Source organism: Tamandua tetradactyla, chromosome 9, assembly GCF_023851605.1.
Source record: "Tamandua tetradactyla isolate mTamTet1 chromosome 9, mTamTet1.pri, whole genome shotgun sequence".
Classification (NCBI taxonomy): Eukaryota; Metazoa; Chordata; class Mammalia; order Pilosa; family Myrmecophagidae; genus Tamandua; species Tamandua tetradactyla.
The window spans coordinates 9,189,002-9,203,725 of NC_135335.1; the positions used below are offsets into that span (position 1 = coordinate 9,189,002).

A 14,724-nucleotide genomic window follows, 5' to 3' on the forward strand; every position below is an offset into this window, starting at 1 on the left:
TCCGCGCGGGTCCGCGCATGCTCGGGTGACACCCCCTCCGCCCCGCCCCTTGCTGTTCTGGTCACGCCCCTGGGATGGTCGCCTAAATGAGCCCCGCACCCACCCGAGTGACCGAGGGCCAGTCGCCCACCCCCCCCACGTCCGGCCGTTGACCTCAACAGGCTGTGGCGAAGACTCAAGGAAATCGGGGTAAGGGGCGCGAGCTCTGCCACTCCCTCGCCGAGTGACTGGGCCGGTCCCGACACCTGGAAAATGGAGATGCTGCCTCGGCCGGGTCAGGGACCCACCCTGTCCGTGGCGCTGGGTGAAGCGGGGACGCAGGCCGCGGCCTGGGGACTGCAGCGCCCCGGGTCATGAGGGATGAGGAGGCCAGGAGACCGGATGTTGGTCCCGACCCATCCAGGACGATCCCTTCCCCTCCGGGCCTCAGCTTCCCCCTCTGTGACATGAGGAGGTTGGGCTAGTGACCTCCAAGGACCTTCCCTGTCGCACATGATACCCACTTGGTTGGAAAGCTGGCCCAGGTGGGGTTTTCCAGGGAGCTGTCACGAGAAGTGTGGCTGTCTTAGTTACACAGCCTGGGAGGCCTTGAGGCGTGGGGCTCTAAAGAGGCAGGGGCGAAACCACCTCTCCCCGGGGTCATGTCACCAACATGTCCTGGCAGCCCCAGAGTGGGTGCGCCTGAGGTGTGGGTCTCAGGGAGAAAAACAGGTTCATGTGCGCCTTCCTGAGCCAGAGGAACCAGAAAATATTCCAAGTGATGACAATGGGCTTGGCCATCACATCCTGGGGTAGTGGGTTTCGTCTGCTCTGATTCCCTGGGACTGGAAGACAGTTCCAGCTCCAGATGCAGGCACAGTTTCCTCTGTATTGAGACAGTTCTTGCCTGCCTGCTCACTCATTCCCACCACCTCATCCCCCGCCCCATACACACACCTGGCCCAAGATTGAGCCCATTACAATGTGGATTACAATCCATCTAGTTTGCCTTAAGGACTCAGAAACTGGGATGTGGGCTAGAGAATGTACGGTGGGTTCTTGGCCATGGAACCCTCAGGCCAGGACACAGTAGCTCCGTTGCCTCCCTAAACCCACTGGAGCAAAGTGGGAACACAGTTCATTGTTGTCTAGTGCTTCCCATGTGCAGGGTCTGGACTAGGACAGGGAATAGAGGTCCGGGAGAGACACAGCCCCTGCCCTCAGGCAGCTTATATCACCGTTTAGTTGGGGAATGGACAGAGAGGGGAGAGCAAAAGAGGTCCAAGAGAAACGCATACTTTAAAACTACGTAAGACAAAAGAATTGCAGAGTAGGTAAGTTAGGTGTCAGAAGGTGATAAATTCAATGGCAGGAAGAAAAGGTAGAGCAGGTCACAGGTGTTAGGAATGCTAGGGTGAGGGGGGCAGATCCCAACATTCAATGAGATGATTAGGTAACGCTTGAGTCAAGGCCTGAAGGAAGTGGGGGGAAGAGTGACCACTGAAGGCAGAAGTGTGTTTGAGGAAGAACAAGGAGGCCGGGGGGCTGGAGTGGAGCAAGCAAGGGGGCAGGCAGCAGGCAGTGAGTCCAGAGGAGGTTGGGGCGGCAGTCAGGAGGGTGGAGGGCTCCTGGATTCTAGAGTGGACTTGGATTTGACCCTGAGCGGGAGGGGACCAGTGCACATTGTGAGCAGAGAAGGGACGTAGTCTGTCCTAGATGTTAACTGCATCTCTCTGGCTGCTGCATGGAGAATAGACCAAAAGGGGGCAACGCTGGAGGCACAGAGGCCAGTTGGGGGGCAGACATCCAAGCAGAGGTGATGGTGGCTTGGCACAGGGCAGTGGCAGAGGAGGTGAGAAGGGGTTGAATGCTGGATTTGTTTTGATGGTAATATTAGCAAGAGTTCCTGATAGAAAGAGAGGAGTCAAGGACAACTGCAAGGGTTGATGCCGGTACTTGGGACTCTCATAGGTGTCTGTGGATCTCGGTGTCCTTAAAGGAAGACCCTGTCCTCACCCCCACCCCTATCCTCCAGGGAGAGAGAGTCAGGCCCCTGCCGGGTTGGTTTAGGTTGTAGTTGTCCAAAGTCTAGACTGTAGCCAGAGCCCAGGCATCCCCAGGCAGATGGACATAGGGCCCTTTATACTATCAAAACCCCCATCCTTCCCCTGGGAAAGAAGCGGCTGCGGAAAACTGTGCTGATGACTCAGTTGCAGGAGATATAAACAAGGAGAACAAACACGCTTCAGGCATCCCCATCCGCATTCCCCCCTCCCTGCTCCCTACCTCCCCCCACGGTGAGTCACTCCAGCCTTTTCCCACTCCAGCAGCTCCCCAGTGCCACAAGCGGCTGCGGCCTGGGCTGCCCCCTGGTGGCCACGCTCCATCTCTGCAGGGCCTCGCTGCCTGTCCTGGGGCGGGCGGGCACCCAGAGGGTGAATGGAAATTTGGGCTGGACAGGCGAGGCCTTGCCCAGAGTGGGCTCACTAAACCTTCTCTGACCGGAGGCAGCCCTGGAGGGGCTCCGAGCAGGAGGCTGGGGCCTGGCTGCCATCCCTGGAAAGGTCCATCGGGTGGCCCATGAGCCCATCACCCCTGCCCGTGGTCTTGGACTCTCATGCCTCCTCCAGTAGGTCAGGGTCACCGACACTGGCTCCTTCCCGTCTCCTGGTCGCCTAGGGTCTGGGCACCCGGCCACTTCTCCCCCCGACTCCCGTGGTTAAACATTAGTGGGAAGTTATCAGTGGGGGTACGGCGCGGGGTGGAAAGGCTGAATTAAACTTTCACTAGTCTCTCCTTCTCTGTGGAGCTTCCAGTTCCCTCCCTGTGCCCCGGACAATGCCTGTGGAGGAATTTGTGGCTGGCTGGATCTCTGGTGAGACATTTTTCTGCCTTCTGCCACATCACCTCCAGTGGCGGGTCACTTCCTGGTGAAGGTGGGTGGAAAGGAAGAGCTTGAGGCCAGAAGCCTGGCTCCCCCCGGGCACCCCAGAGCCAGCTGTCGCTGGCTTCTCCAGGGAGCTGCCGGAGGGGAGAGGGGGGGGAAGGCGCAGATGGGAGGGTGTTGCTTCTGCATTCCAATGCCAAGCTCTCAGACCCCGGCCGAGAGGAGGGGACCGTGGGGAACCAAGACCACTACCTTTCCAGGACACATCTCAGCATCCGCACTATCCAGCCCCTATCCAGACTCCCTTCCCCCACTGTGAGCTCCAGAATGAAGTTCACCTTTGACCTCACCTGCTGTCCTGAGTTTCCCTTTGGGCCTCTGTCCTACCTGGTAATGGGCTGCACTCCTGGGCCCTGAAGCCTGCCATGCTTGCAATCCAGCTGAGCTTGTGGGTTAACACTTCTCCTGGGTGAAATTGAGGGACATTCCACACCTGCTTCTTGGAAATGTGACACCCCGCCACGCCCCCGCCCCCCAATAAAACTCCAGAGCCAACCTCTGCTGTGGAGGGCAGGACCGGGAAGTGGGGAGCTGGCCGGGGGACCAGCTGGACCGCCCAGCTCTGCCCAGTGACTCTCTTGGCCTCTCCCCACTGGGCTCTGGCTCACGGCTGGCCCATGATAACAGCCACATGGTTGGAGGAAGGAAGGAGTAAAGCTGGCAGGGAGGCAGTTGGGAGATCTGTTTCCAGAACCCCACAGTTAGACTCCTGGGCAGTGGCTCCTCCCTCCTATATGGGGGCCCTCTGGGCAAGGCTGTGTGACTCCCCTGTCTCCTACCTCCCTAGCACAGTGCCAGCAGGGAGGAGGGTGCAATGAAGGGGGCTGAGGCTGGGCAGCTGGAGTCTCTTTGGAGTCTGGCAGGACAGTCTGAGTAGCCCAGGCCTCTCCCCTCCTGCCTGAGCCTCTCTTTCCCTTAGCACCGACTTGCTTCCTAGGCCTGGCACAAGGGCCCTCACTCATAGCACCTTCTTGTCATCACAGGAGCTCTGGGTTTGGTCCTGGGACACCCCTTTGACACTATAAAGGTGAGGCTAGGGGAGGCCCCAGAGGAATGAAAGATCCTTCCTGAACTGAACATCTGGGTGCCCCGAAGCCAGGGCCTGGCTGCAGAGGCTCGTTCCTTCCCTGCTGGTCTCCTGCTCAAAGGGGAAGAGAGGAAGAGCTGGTCTGGAGTGGGCCTGGGCCCTGCCGAGCAGCCCACCAGCCCGTGTGCTCTGCCCTCCCTGCCCAGGTGCGGCTGCAGACCCAGACCACGTACCGGGGCATCGTGGACTGTGCCATCAAGATCTACCGCCATGAGTCGGTGGGGGGCTACTTCTTCAGGGTGGGAGGCATCTGGGCTGTCAGTCCCGACTTCCTTCTCCTTCCTGAAAGGCTCTGCCTCTGGAAGAGAGAAGATTCAAGTCTTGCCGCTCTCAGAGTAGGGGAAAGGTGGGAGAATGGCAGCTTCCTGTCCCCAGGGTGGAGCCTCCTTTCTCCCTTACCCTGTCCTGGGGCTTAGGAACAGTTTCCCGCCAGAGAAAGGCTTGCCAGGGCTGGAAAGGGCAAAGGGGCAGCCTCCCCCCCACCATTGCCCCCTGCCCCTCCGGTGTCACCATGTCCCTCTGCAGCTCCTGGGCTTCTTCAAAGGAATGAGTTTCCCCATCGCGAGCATAGCTGTGGTCAACTCTGTCCTGTTTGGGGTCTACAGCAATGCCCTGCTGGCCCTCACGGCCACCTCCCACCACGAGCGGCGGGCCCAGCCTCCCAGCTACACCCACATCTTCGCCGCAGGCTGCGCTGGGGGATTTGTGCAGGTAAGAGGCTGTGCAAAAAGCCTTTCCCTCCCAGCCCCTCTGGCAGCCCCACAGCTGGACAGGCAGGGCTTCCTCAGGGGAGAGCGAGGGGCTGGCTTCACTGGAGGGGAGGAACACGAAAGGGCCAAAAGCAGAGCTGGGAGGAGCCTGGTGCAAAGCAGGACACCAGGGAGAAGCAGCCACGGCCCAGCTCCCTGCTTTAACAGGGTCTTAGAGCAAAAAACATGATGAAATGTGGAGGTAGAGAGGGAGGGTTGGCAAGCATGGACTGACATGACAACCTGTGACATGCACAGAGGTTGCTTTGGCTACAGCCCATCCTGCCAATGGTGTAGCTGTGTCTGGTGCCCCCCGCACCTCCTCCCCAGCCCTGCCAGCCCCCTGCTTTTGGCTTAGCTATTTCTTCAGCCTCAAGGAACCCTAGGGCTCAGGAGGCATTCCCCAGAGTGGCCCTCAGCTCAGCGGGCAATGCTGGGCGATGCCTCGGAGGGTGGCCTGGGGTTCTCCATCTTTCAAGGGAGAGTCCCCAATCCGCTACCCTTCGCACAGGGGAGGAAATAAGCAAAAGGAGACACAGCTTGCCACTCTCTAAAGAGCAGTGCTAGAGCTGGATGGCTGAGCTGGATGGCTCAGCCCTCACTGCCCTCAGCACCTCCAAGGTTGAGAAACTGAGCCCATGCACCTTTCACAAAAAAAGAAAAAGAGAAACACATAAGCCTCCAAAGGATATGCTACCCTCAGCTTGGACCTTAATTCTCATCTAAACTTCAACATTATCTCTTTCTTTTTTTTTTTAATTAATTTTTAAATTAAAAAAAATGACAAGAAAGAAACACATTCTTAACTTATGATCATTCCGTTCTACATACGTAATCAGTAATTCACAATATCATCACATAGTTGCATATTCATCATCATGATCATTTCTTAGAACATTGTATCAATTCAGAAAAAGAAATAAAAAGATAACAGAAAAAGAAATAAAACAAAAACAGAAAAAAAATTATACATACCATACCCCTTACCCCTCCCTTTCATTGATCACTAGCATTTCAAACTAAATTTATTTTAACATTTGTTCCCCCTATTATTTATTTTTATTCCATATGTTCTACTTGTCTGTTGACAAGGTAGATAAAAGGAGCATCAGACACAAGCTTTTCACAATCACACAGTCACACTGTGAAAACTATATCATTATTCACTCATCTTCAAGAAACATGGCTACTGGAACACAGCTCTACATTTTCAGGCAGTTTCCCTCCAGCCTCTCCATTACATCCTGAATAACAAGGTGATATCTATTTCATGAGTAAGAATAACCTCCAGGACAACCTCTCGACTCTGTTTGGAATCTCTCAGCCATTGACACTTTGTCTCATTTCTCTCTTCCCCCTTTTGGTCAGGAAGGTTTTCTCAGTCTTTTGATGCTGAGTCTCAGCTCATTCCAGGGTTTCTGCCCTACTCCCACACCATCTCTTGACCTAGTTGTATCCTGACCCAAATCCTAACCACCCCCAATACCCCAAATCCCTCTCCACACACCCCAGCTCCCACCCTCACCCACGGGCCAGACCCAGTACTATCCTAGATCACTGCCCTGTCTGCCTGGGCCAGGCAGATATGAGGACCCCCCAAATCCCATTCAGCACCCAACTTCCCACACGAAGTCTCCCTGTTGGAATATACTGGTGGGGATGGGGGGGGGGGTGAGAGGTAGGAAGCACTTGCCCTCCTGGGAGTGGGTTGGGGGCGGGGAGAATTTAGGAACCCGAGTCCTCTCTTAGAGGGATAGGATGCAGCGACCTCCCCACCTCTGGGTGGGGTCAGTTCTCCAATGGGCCTCGTGGCCGAGGATGGAATTCCTAGTTGCAGAAGAGCGAGCTGGTCCCTGGCTGGATGGAGACTAGAAACCCGCCCCTACTCCTGGCACAAGAACCGGGGGCTTGTCCCCAAGGGCCGGCTGCGTGAAGGGAGGGCAGTGCCACTTTTGTCCCCTCTGCCCCCCCACCCCACGTCAAGACGCCCTGCTCCATCCCCGGCCGGTATGCAAGAGGCCGAGGCTGGGGCTGGCCGTGGGCCGAGTGAGGGTCCTGCAGAAAGACCGCTGCCCCCTCCTCTTGCTGATGTCAGCCTCAGTGACCACCCAGAGCCCCACCATTTCCTCCCCGACAGTCCTACTTCCTGGCCCCCTTTGACCTCATCAAAGTTCGGCTGCAGAACCAGACAGAACCGAGGGCCGGGCCCGGGGGCCCCCCACCCCGGTACCGCGGGCCCGTGCATTGCGTCACCTCCATCTGCCGGGAGGAGGGGCCCCGGGGGCTCTTTCGAGGGGCCTGGGCCCTGGTGCTGAGGGACACCCCCACGCTGGGGGTCTACTTCCTCACCTACGAGTGGCTCTGTCGCCAGTACACGTCAGACGGCCAGACTCCCAGTAAGTCCAGTGGAGAGTGGGGGGAGAGGAAGGAGGGGAGGGAAGGGGAGGGGCGGGGGTGGGAGGTGGGGAAGACCCTTGGTTCCCAGGATCGACCCTGCCGCCGGCTTCCTCTGCCCCAGGCTCAGCCACGATCCTGGTGGCGGGGGGCTTTGCAGGCATCACCTCCTGGGTGTCGGCCACTCCCTTAGACGTGATCAAGTCCCGGCTGCAGATGGACGGGCTGAAGGAGAGAGCCTACCAGGGGGTGCTGGACTGCATGGCGAGCAGCGTCCGGCGGGAAGGACCGGGGGTCTTCTTCCGGGGACTTACCATCAACAGTGCCCGCGCCTTTCCCGTCAACGCAGTCACCTTCCTGGGCTACGAGTACCTCCTCCAGGCCTGGGGCTGAGCCTGGCTGGGCAATGCCGGCAGCCCCCACCCCCGACCCCGTAGGACCACCGCCCAGCCACTGTTGGGAGGGGAGAGGTGCAAATGCGGGAGGCTCGGCTCTTCCTGAGCTCGGCACCCCCCACGCCGCCCAGGCTGGGGCCCGGAGAGGGCAGTGGGGAGCCTGGACCCAGCGGGCCCCAGTCTCCCAGCAGTGCCCGCCTCCGTTCCTTTGCTTCCCGAGTCCAGGAAGCAGGAAGGACAAGGCACAAACTGACCAGCCAACATGCTGCTGATATTCCAGGCCCCCTTCCCCTTCTTATCAGCCATCTCAGGGAATGGTGCATTGCCCGTGGCCTCGTCCTGGCCGACAGCGAGGCGGGCGATCGTGCCTCCCAGAGCCCTCTTCTGCCTCGCAGCCTGGGCTAGTCACCCTCCTCAGTCACCCTCCTGGTTACAGCGTTCCCTTGCCTCCTGCCACCCCTCCGTTCAGGCCTCTCCCCTGGAGGACTCAAGAGCAACCCTTATGCCTCCCCTCTCTGCCCAGGATCTTTTGATGACTCCATCGCCTGCAGGCAAAGCCTGAATCTCGCCCCTTTCCACTCCCTCGGTGGCCTCGGCCTGTGCACGTGGACCCTGAGTGAGCCGCGCTCTGGGGCGCCCTCTGCCTGCAAGGCTTAGCCCTCCCGGCCACTGTGGGCAGTACCCGGCCTCGGGACCCCATCATCTGGCCTAGTCTCCTTTCCTCCAAGTGCCAGGCCCAGCCGTCTCCTGAGCCCCTGCCTTACCTCCCCACTGCCCCCACCCCGTGCGCCTTGATCGTAGCACTTGACTCTGTTTTATCCAGTCGTGGATTTGCTGGTCAACTTCCCCAGGAGACTGTGCGCTCCTTGAGGGCAGGGATTGTACTTACCTCTTCCCAGCACCAAGCCTGGTGCAGAGACATGACAGGTGTCCAGTAACTGCTCAATCGTGAACTGCTGGCCGCCCCCCTGACCTCTGCCCACTCCCACGGGACCCCGTGAACACCCATCCAGCCTCTCATTCTGCCACATACGCCTCCCCTGAGCCTCCCAGCTCCCAACTGCCTGCCTGGGCCCCGCTTGGGATCGTCTCGAGTGAATCGGGGCCTCAGTCTCAGGGCTGGGACAATGTTGGAAGTTGTGGGTGGGTAGGGGGGTCCTGCCTTTCCCACTCCCATCAGATGGCACTTGTTTTCTATACCTATCTCAGTTGCTAGTGGGAATTAAAAATGGCAAAGGAAGTTCTTTTCATTGGCAATAAATGCATACACACTACCATCTGATCTGGTCTGAGGTCAACCTGGGTCCCCCCCAGTCATTCCAGGAACTCCTGGAATTACTGCTATTTATTGGGGGCTCCAAGAATTATCACAATATTAATTTTTTTAAAAAAATTATCACAGTATACAGAGGAGGAGGCCTTGGTTCAGAGATCTTGGTGGTTTGTCCCAGGTCTCACAGCTTCCAAGGATGTAGACATGTTGCATTGAAGCTTTCAGCGCTGGAGCCCCCGGTAAACAACCGTAATTCCCGGAGTTCCTGGAATGACTGAGGGACTACCCCCACCCACATGGGGACTAACTGTGACCCTCTTTGCCTGTGGGAATCTCCCATGAGCCACCTAAGTTTAAAAATTCATCCAAGCTAGTCCCCACCGATCAGCCCCTATGGGTGCTCTTGTCCACGCCACCTGAACTCCTATTCCCCGGATCGTGTGCCAGAGACAATTGGCAGCCACCCCAAGCCCTTCTCCTCTCCTTCCTTGCCATGGTGTGGCAGTTTGACATGTGGCTGCTGAGCGAGGTTGCATCTCCCAACCTCCATTGCCGGTGGGTGGGGCCACGTCGTGAAGTTCTTGCCAGAAAAATGCTAGCAGAAGTGATGTGTGCAAATTGCCCATCACTTGCTTAAAAGGAAATTCCTCACTATTGGTTGGAAGTGGTGGTGACTGGAACAATCTGGAAGCCATGGCTGGGGATGCAGGAGGCCCCCTGCTAGTCCAGAAGCCTGGTGATTTGGAAGCACAACCCACCTGCCCACTCTGGGCTGTTGCATCCAGAGGTGTCTGTGATGGCAGTTTAGCCTTCACCCTAGCCAATACAATGGGGACACATCTGCAAGCTTCAAGGTCAGGGGTAATCCAGGTGTGGTTCATGGACCAGCAGCATTAGGACCTCCAGGAGCTTGTTAGAAATGCAGGGTCTCACACCCCACCCCAGACCTACCGAATCAGAACCTCTGAGAACGGGTCCCAGGAATCTCTGTTGTAAAAAACCTCTTCTGGAGAATGGTATGGAAGCCCTTGACAAACCCTGGGATCTGTCCTGTAACTATATGTTGAAGAGTGCTTTGAAAACTATCGCTTTTTTAATTTCTTTGCTTTGTATATATGTTATGCCATACAATTAAAAAAGTTAAATATTTTTTTTTAAAAAAAAGGTCCCCTGGTAATCATTATATATGCTAAAGTTTAAGAAAATGATGTTCTGCCTCAAAAAGTTAAGCACAGTGTTCTAGTTTGCTAGCTGCCAGAATGCAATATACCAGAAACAGAATGGCTTTTAAAAAGGGGAATTTAATGAGATGCTAGTTTACAGTTCCAAGGTCGAGAAAATGTCCCAATTAAAACAAGTCTATAGAAATGTACAATCAAAGGCATCTGGAGAAAGATACCTTGTTTCAAGAAGGCCTATGACGTTCAGTATTTCTCTCTCAGCTGGAAGGGCACATGGCGAACATGGCAGCATCTGCTCGTTTTCTCGTGGCTCTACCAAAAAAGGACTCTCTCCAAAATGTTTCCTCTTTTAAAGGATTCCAGCAAGCAACTCCACCTTCAGTGGATGGAGACATACCTCCATGGAAATCATCTAATCAAAAGTTATCTCCCACAATTGGGTGGGCCACATCTTCATGGAATCAAAATGCTCCCACCCAGCAATATTGAATGAGGATCAAAGGGCATGGCTTTTCTGGGGTCCCCCACAGATTCAGACCAGCACACACAGTTACCATTGGTCCTACATCTGCTTTTAGGTATATACCCCAGAGAACTGAACACAGGGACTCGAACGAGCAACTGTCCACCCAAGAGCCATTGTCGGCCCAAATACCCAACAATGAATGGATACACAGCTATGGTCTAGCCAGACAATGGAACAGTATTTGGCCATAAGAAGGAATGAAGTCCTTATACATGCCACAATGTGGATAAACCCCTAATGCTAAGGGAAAGAAGGCAGGATCAAAAGGTCAAGAGTGGCATGATTCCATTTAAAGGCAGTGTCTGGAATATGCGAGGCCTTAGACACAGAAGGCAGACTGCTGGCTGCCAGGGCTGGAAGGGATACGGAGAGCTACTCACTGCTCGCCGGCTCGGGGTCTCCTTTGGGGGTGAGGAAGATGGTTTGGAACTGGATAAAGTATTGGTCACTCTCGCCACGGAAATGTTCACTTTAAAATGGTTAATTTTATGTTCTGCGAATTTCACGTAGAAACAGTGCTCGGGGGAAGGCCCGGTAACAGAGATGTGTTGCCCTGCCGGGCTGACAGTCAGGAGCACATGGCGGCGATGGAAGGCCTGGTCTCAGCAGCCTCTACCCCTGCACGGGTTCAGGAAGTCTGGTTGCAAGGTGTGCAAGCCACGGGGTCTGCCTGAGGCCGGTTCCCAGGTGACTTGAGTTGCGCAGTGCCATGGATTTGGGCTGCACAGAGCAGCAGTAGGGTCACGGGTGTCGGGACGCTGCGGGGGCAGCTGGAGGCTGGAAGAGAGCCAACCGTGTACAAAGGGGGCAGGACGGTGGGGATGTCAGAGTGGTCTCTGTAGGTGGCCATATCTCCCCACATTAGCACTAAGCAAAAAGAGTAAAGACAAAAAAATCCATTTTTTTTTGTTCTCATCCAGTCCTTCCTGGTGCAGTAATTGTGCTTGGGTGTCTGCCTGTGCTGTCCGGCCTCGGGTGCCTCTCTGGTTCTATCTAGAGACATCTCCTGGGGATCCTGGAGCTCTCCTCCACCAAATTCATTTAGAATCAGAAGGAAAAGAGCTCTCACCCAGCCCCGGGTCTCCTGGCCCAAGCCCTTTCCACCAGACCAGGACAAGGGTTACCAGCTGGGCTGGGAGACAGTGAGTCTAGGGTTAAACTTGGAGCGATTAGAGACTGAAAAAAAACTCACTCCTCTTTCACTGAGGTCCTGGGAGGGGATGCCAACAACTTCGGAAAGTAGAGTGGAAAAACAAACATGAAGATCAGGCAGGAAAGGGCTAGAAGTATTTTTTTTAAAGCTAGATGTCTTTTTTTTTTAAACCCTCAGGGTTTGGAAATATGAATGTTAAATTCCTTAAGAAATTTAGCAGATGTTATTAGTGGTCACCATTATTTTTAAGAGCTCATTTAGATAAAAGCAATCCCTCAGGACTAGGAAATAGGAAATGAACTGCTTTGAGATGAAAAAGGAGGGGGCAGGTGTCGGAGGGATTTCACGTAAAGGGCTTGTAATTTGGGCAAACGTTAAATAGCGACTTCGTTGGGTCCGTGTTTGTCCAGCAAGGTATTTTTTATAGAAGTGACCTAGTAGAAGAAAGTTCAGGAATCTAACTTATGCATATAATGACACTAGTACTGCAGGTGCAGGTAAAGGGGAACGTGACATTTAAGTGTGATTCTGTCAACAGTCTTGTCTGAACTCTCTAAGCAGCCAAGTTTCCTGATTCAGTCTTTCAAGCTGCCACTTGAAATATTGGCACCAACGTAGCAGCCACTCCAGTATGTGCATAGGGGTTACTCTGCTCTGTCCAGAATGGGGCTGTATTGGTTAGGGCTCTATGAGGAAGAGAACATGCCTATTTTTCCTCATCCTCAAAACTCCAGTTGGGATAGAGGCACTCAATAAATAGTTGTTGAATAGATGAATAAATGAATGAATGAATGGATGGGTGAAGGAAAAAGGGTCTTCCCAATTTCCCTTCCAGCAGGCTGGTGCTCTGGATGTTATGAAGAGTCCGCCCACTATAAAGCAAGTAGATTTCAGATCAGTTACAACTTAATTTAAAAGCCTCTGCTAACTTTGTGAGAAATAAGGGAACTCTCCATGGATCCTTCGCAACAGGCTAGTGAGTATAAACCAGGGTGCTGGAAGTGGGCTGCCCCTGGGCAAATGCTGATAGCACGACCTTGGAGACTAAAGAACCAGGGAACAGAAGACTAAACCTTGGGTCCACATAAAATGGGGGATCCGAGCCCAAGACGCATAATTTAAGCCAGGATCGTGGAATGGGGCTACACCTCTAAAGAAAGGGTCGGCTAGAAAACTCCACCGACCCTACAAGGAAACCTGCTTCTCTCCTTTGCAGCTCCTGGCTGAAAATATTAAGTATGAACACCGTCTCCCCTGTGAACTAAGAACCCACTGCCTGCTTGCTATGCTACCGATTAAGCCTGGAGCACCGTCCTCTGAGAAATCAGATTTTCATGTTAGTAGCGCCCCCTGGTGTCTAACAGGAGTAACTACACACTCTTCTAAAGATGGGCACCCCAAGTTGGAATCTTCAGGTTTTCTACAGATTAAGTCCAACCATTAAAAAAATTCCCATAATAAAAAGATCACTAAACACACAAGGAAACAAGCCACCATGAGTTAAAGCCTCAATGTAAACAAAGATTCCAGATATTAGATCTACCAGACACAGAATGTGAAATTATCGTGCATGATAAAGAGATAACAATAATTAGCAAAAGAGAAGAAACAAGAGACTATTACAAACCATCATGGGGTATTGTAAAAGAATCCGTAAAAAGGCTCATGGCTGAAGACAACTGGAAGATGGGGAGAAATTACTCAGAGTGAAGTGCAAAGGTAGGGAGGATGGAAAAACTGAGCTTTCGGGATTTCGGCTCTCTGCACCCAGGCCATCACCTTTCAAGTCTAACAACAACCACAAGAGTAATAATAATATCTAACGCTTATATAGCGTTTAACATAGTGCCTGGGAAGTAGGAAACGCTTTATAAATATTAATTCATTTAATCCTCAGAACTGACCTGTGTTAGCGGTACCTGCCCCTTCCCCACTTGAGCTTGTTCACCTTAGAAACCCGGGCTGAGTCTCCTTCTTTGATGTCCCGGACATAGAGGGTGTTCACCAAATAGGTTTGTAGATAAATGGAAATTATAACACATACATTTCTTTGCTTCCCCCTTCCCATGCATGTGGGAGTACCTGCAAAATTGGATAAGTCTACCTGAACTTGATTTAAAAAAAAAAAAAAGGGATCTGTTGGAAATAGCAGACATCATCCTTGCTTCCTCTCTCTCCTTCATACCTGACTTGCCTACCCATGAGGAAGTCCCGTCGAATGCAGTAGATTCCTAACTCATTTGGTCTTGTTTCCACTTTGCTCTCCGCCTTCCTATCTGTTCTTCACGCGCGCCAGTGAGAATTTCACTTTTAAAAATGTAAAACAGATCAATGAACTCCCTTGCCTAAACCTCCAGACTTCCTTTCACACTTAGAATGACAATTGCAAGCCCCTGCCCCCCTCTCTGCCCGCCTCCCCTCCTCCGGGCTCTCTTAGCACCAGTTTTATTGCTTCTGAAACCTATCAAGCCGTTTCTAAATCCTATCAAGCCGTTTCTAACCTTAGATGCAGTCCTTGCACCTCCTGCTTCCCCTGTGGAGAACACTGTCCTTTCGGAAGCTTGGCTATTTCCTTCTTATCATCATGACTCAATTCAAACGCCATCTCCAACCCGTCTCTGTCACTCTATGACACCATTACTTTGTTTTCATCTTGGCCCTTATCATTATGTAAAATGATCTCATTATTTGTCTCTCTGCTGGAATTAAAGTTTCTCTGCTAGAAAATAAGGCCCGGGAGTGCAGAGGTGCTGTCGTGTTGTCAGTTCTAGCTCCAGGGGCCTAGAAGTGGGTCTGCTCCACCAGCCAAGCACGCAGCAATACCGCTTGGTGAGGAAATGAAGTCACCCACACGTAAACAAGCAGGAGACACCACGACGACGCAAGGAAGGAAGAGATTAACTGTGCCTTTAGGAAAAGCTCTGGGAGAGCAGGCAGTAAAACTCTGTGTTCTGTTACTCTAATAGGAGTATGACATCTAAGACCCGAGAACTAATTGGCCCACTCTTTGCTGCTCCGGCCTTTAAAGTCTGTGTAATTT

At 53.4% G+C, this 14,724-nt stretch overlaps 1 protein-coding gene across 10 annotated transcripts; it reads left to right on the forward strand.

Moving 5' to 3' along the window:
- Window positions 1–35: 35 nt before the first annotated feature.
- On the forward strand, window positions 36–8,989 carry SLC25A45 (solute carrier family 25 member 45). Of its 10 annotated transcripts, none has more exons than XM_077115741.1 (7): window positions 36–189; window positions 2,789–2,854; window positions 3,910–3,953; window positions 4,160–4,231; window positions 4,539–4,724; window positions 6,900–7,158; window positions 7,317–8,987. In XM_077115741.1, exons 2-7 carry the CDS (start codon window positions 2,818–2,820, stop codon window positions 7,547–7,549), a joined length of 831 nt encoding a protein of 276 aa, XP_076971856.1. In that variant the 5' UTR covers window positions 36–189; window positions 2,789–2,817; the 3' UTR covers window positions 7,550–8,987. The 10 variants fall into 10 exon arrangements, with proteins under 10 accessions (XP_076971856.1, XP_076971855.1, XP_076971854.1 ...); XM_077115740.1 differs by having other exon boundaries at window positions 2,796–2,854; window positions 7,281–8,987; XM_077115739.1 differs by having other exon boundaries at window positions 7,281–8,986.
- The last annotated feature ends 5,735 nt before the right edge of the window (window positions 8,990–14,724 follow it).

Coding starts and splice junctions, on each gene's coding strand:
- SLC25A45 (XM_077115740.1), top strand. CDS start 2,818: ATGCCTGTGGAGGAATTTGTGGCTGGCTGGATCTCTG. Junction 2,855..3,909: donor TGTGGCTGGCTGGATCTCTG/GTGAGACATTTT, acceptor TTGTCATCACAG/GAGCTCTGGGTTTGGTCCTG. Junction 3,954..4,159: donor ACCCCTTTGACACTATAAAG/GTGAGGCTAGGG, acceptor CTCCCTGCCCAG/GTGCGGCTGCAGACCCAGAC.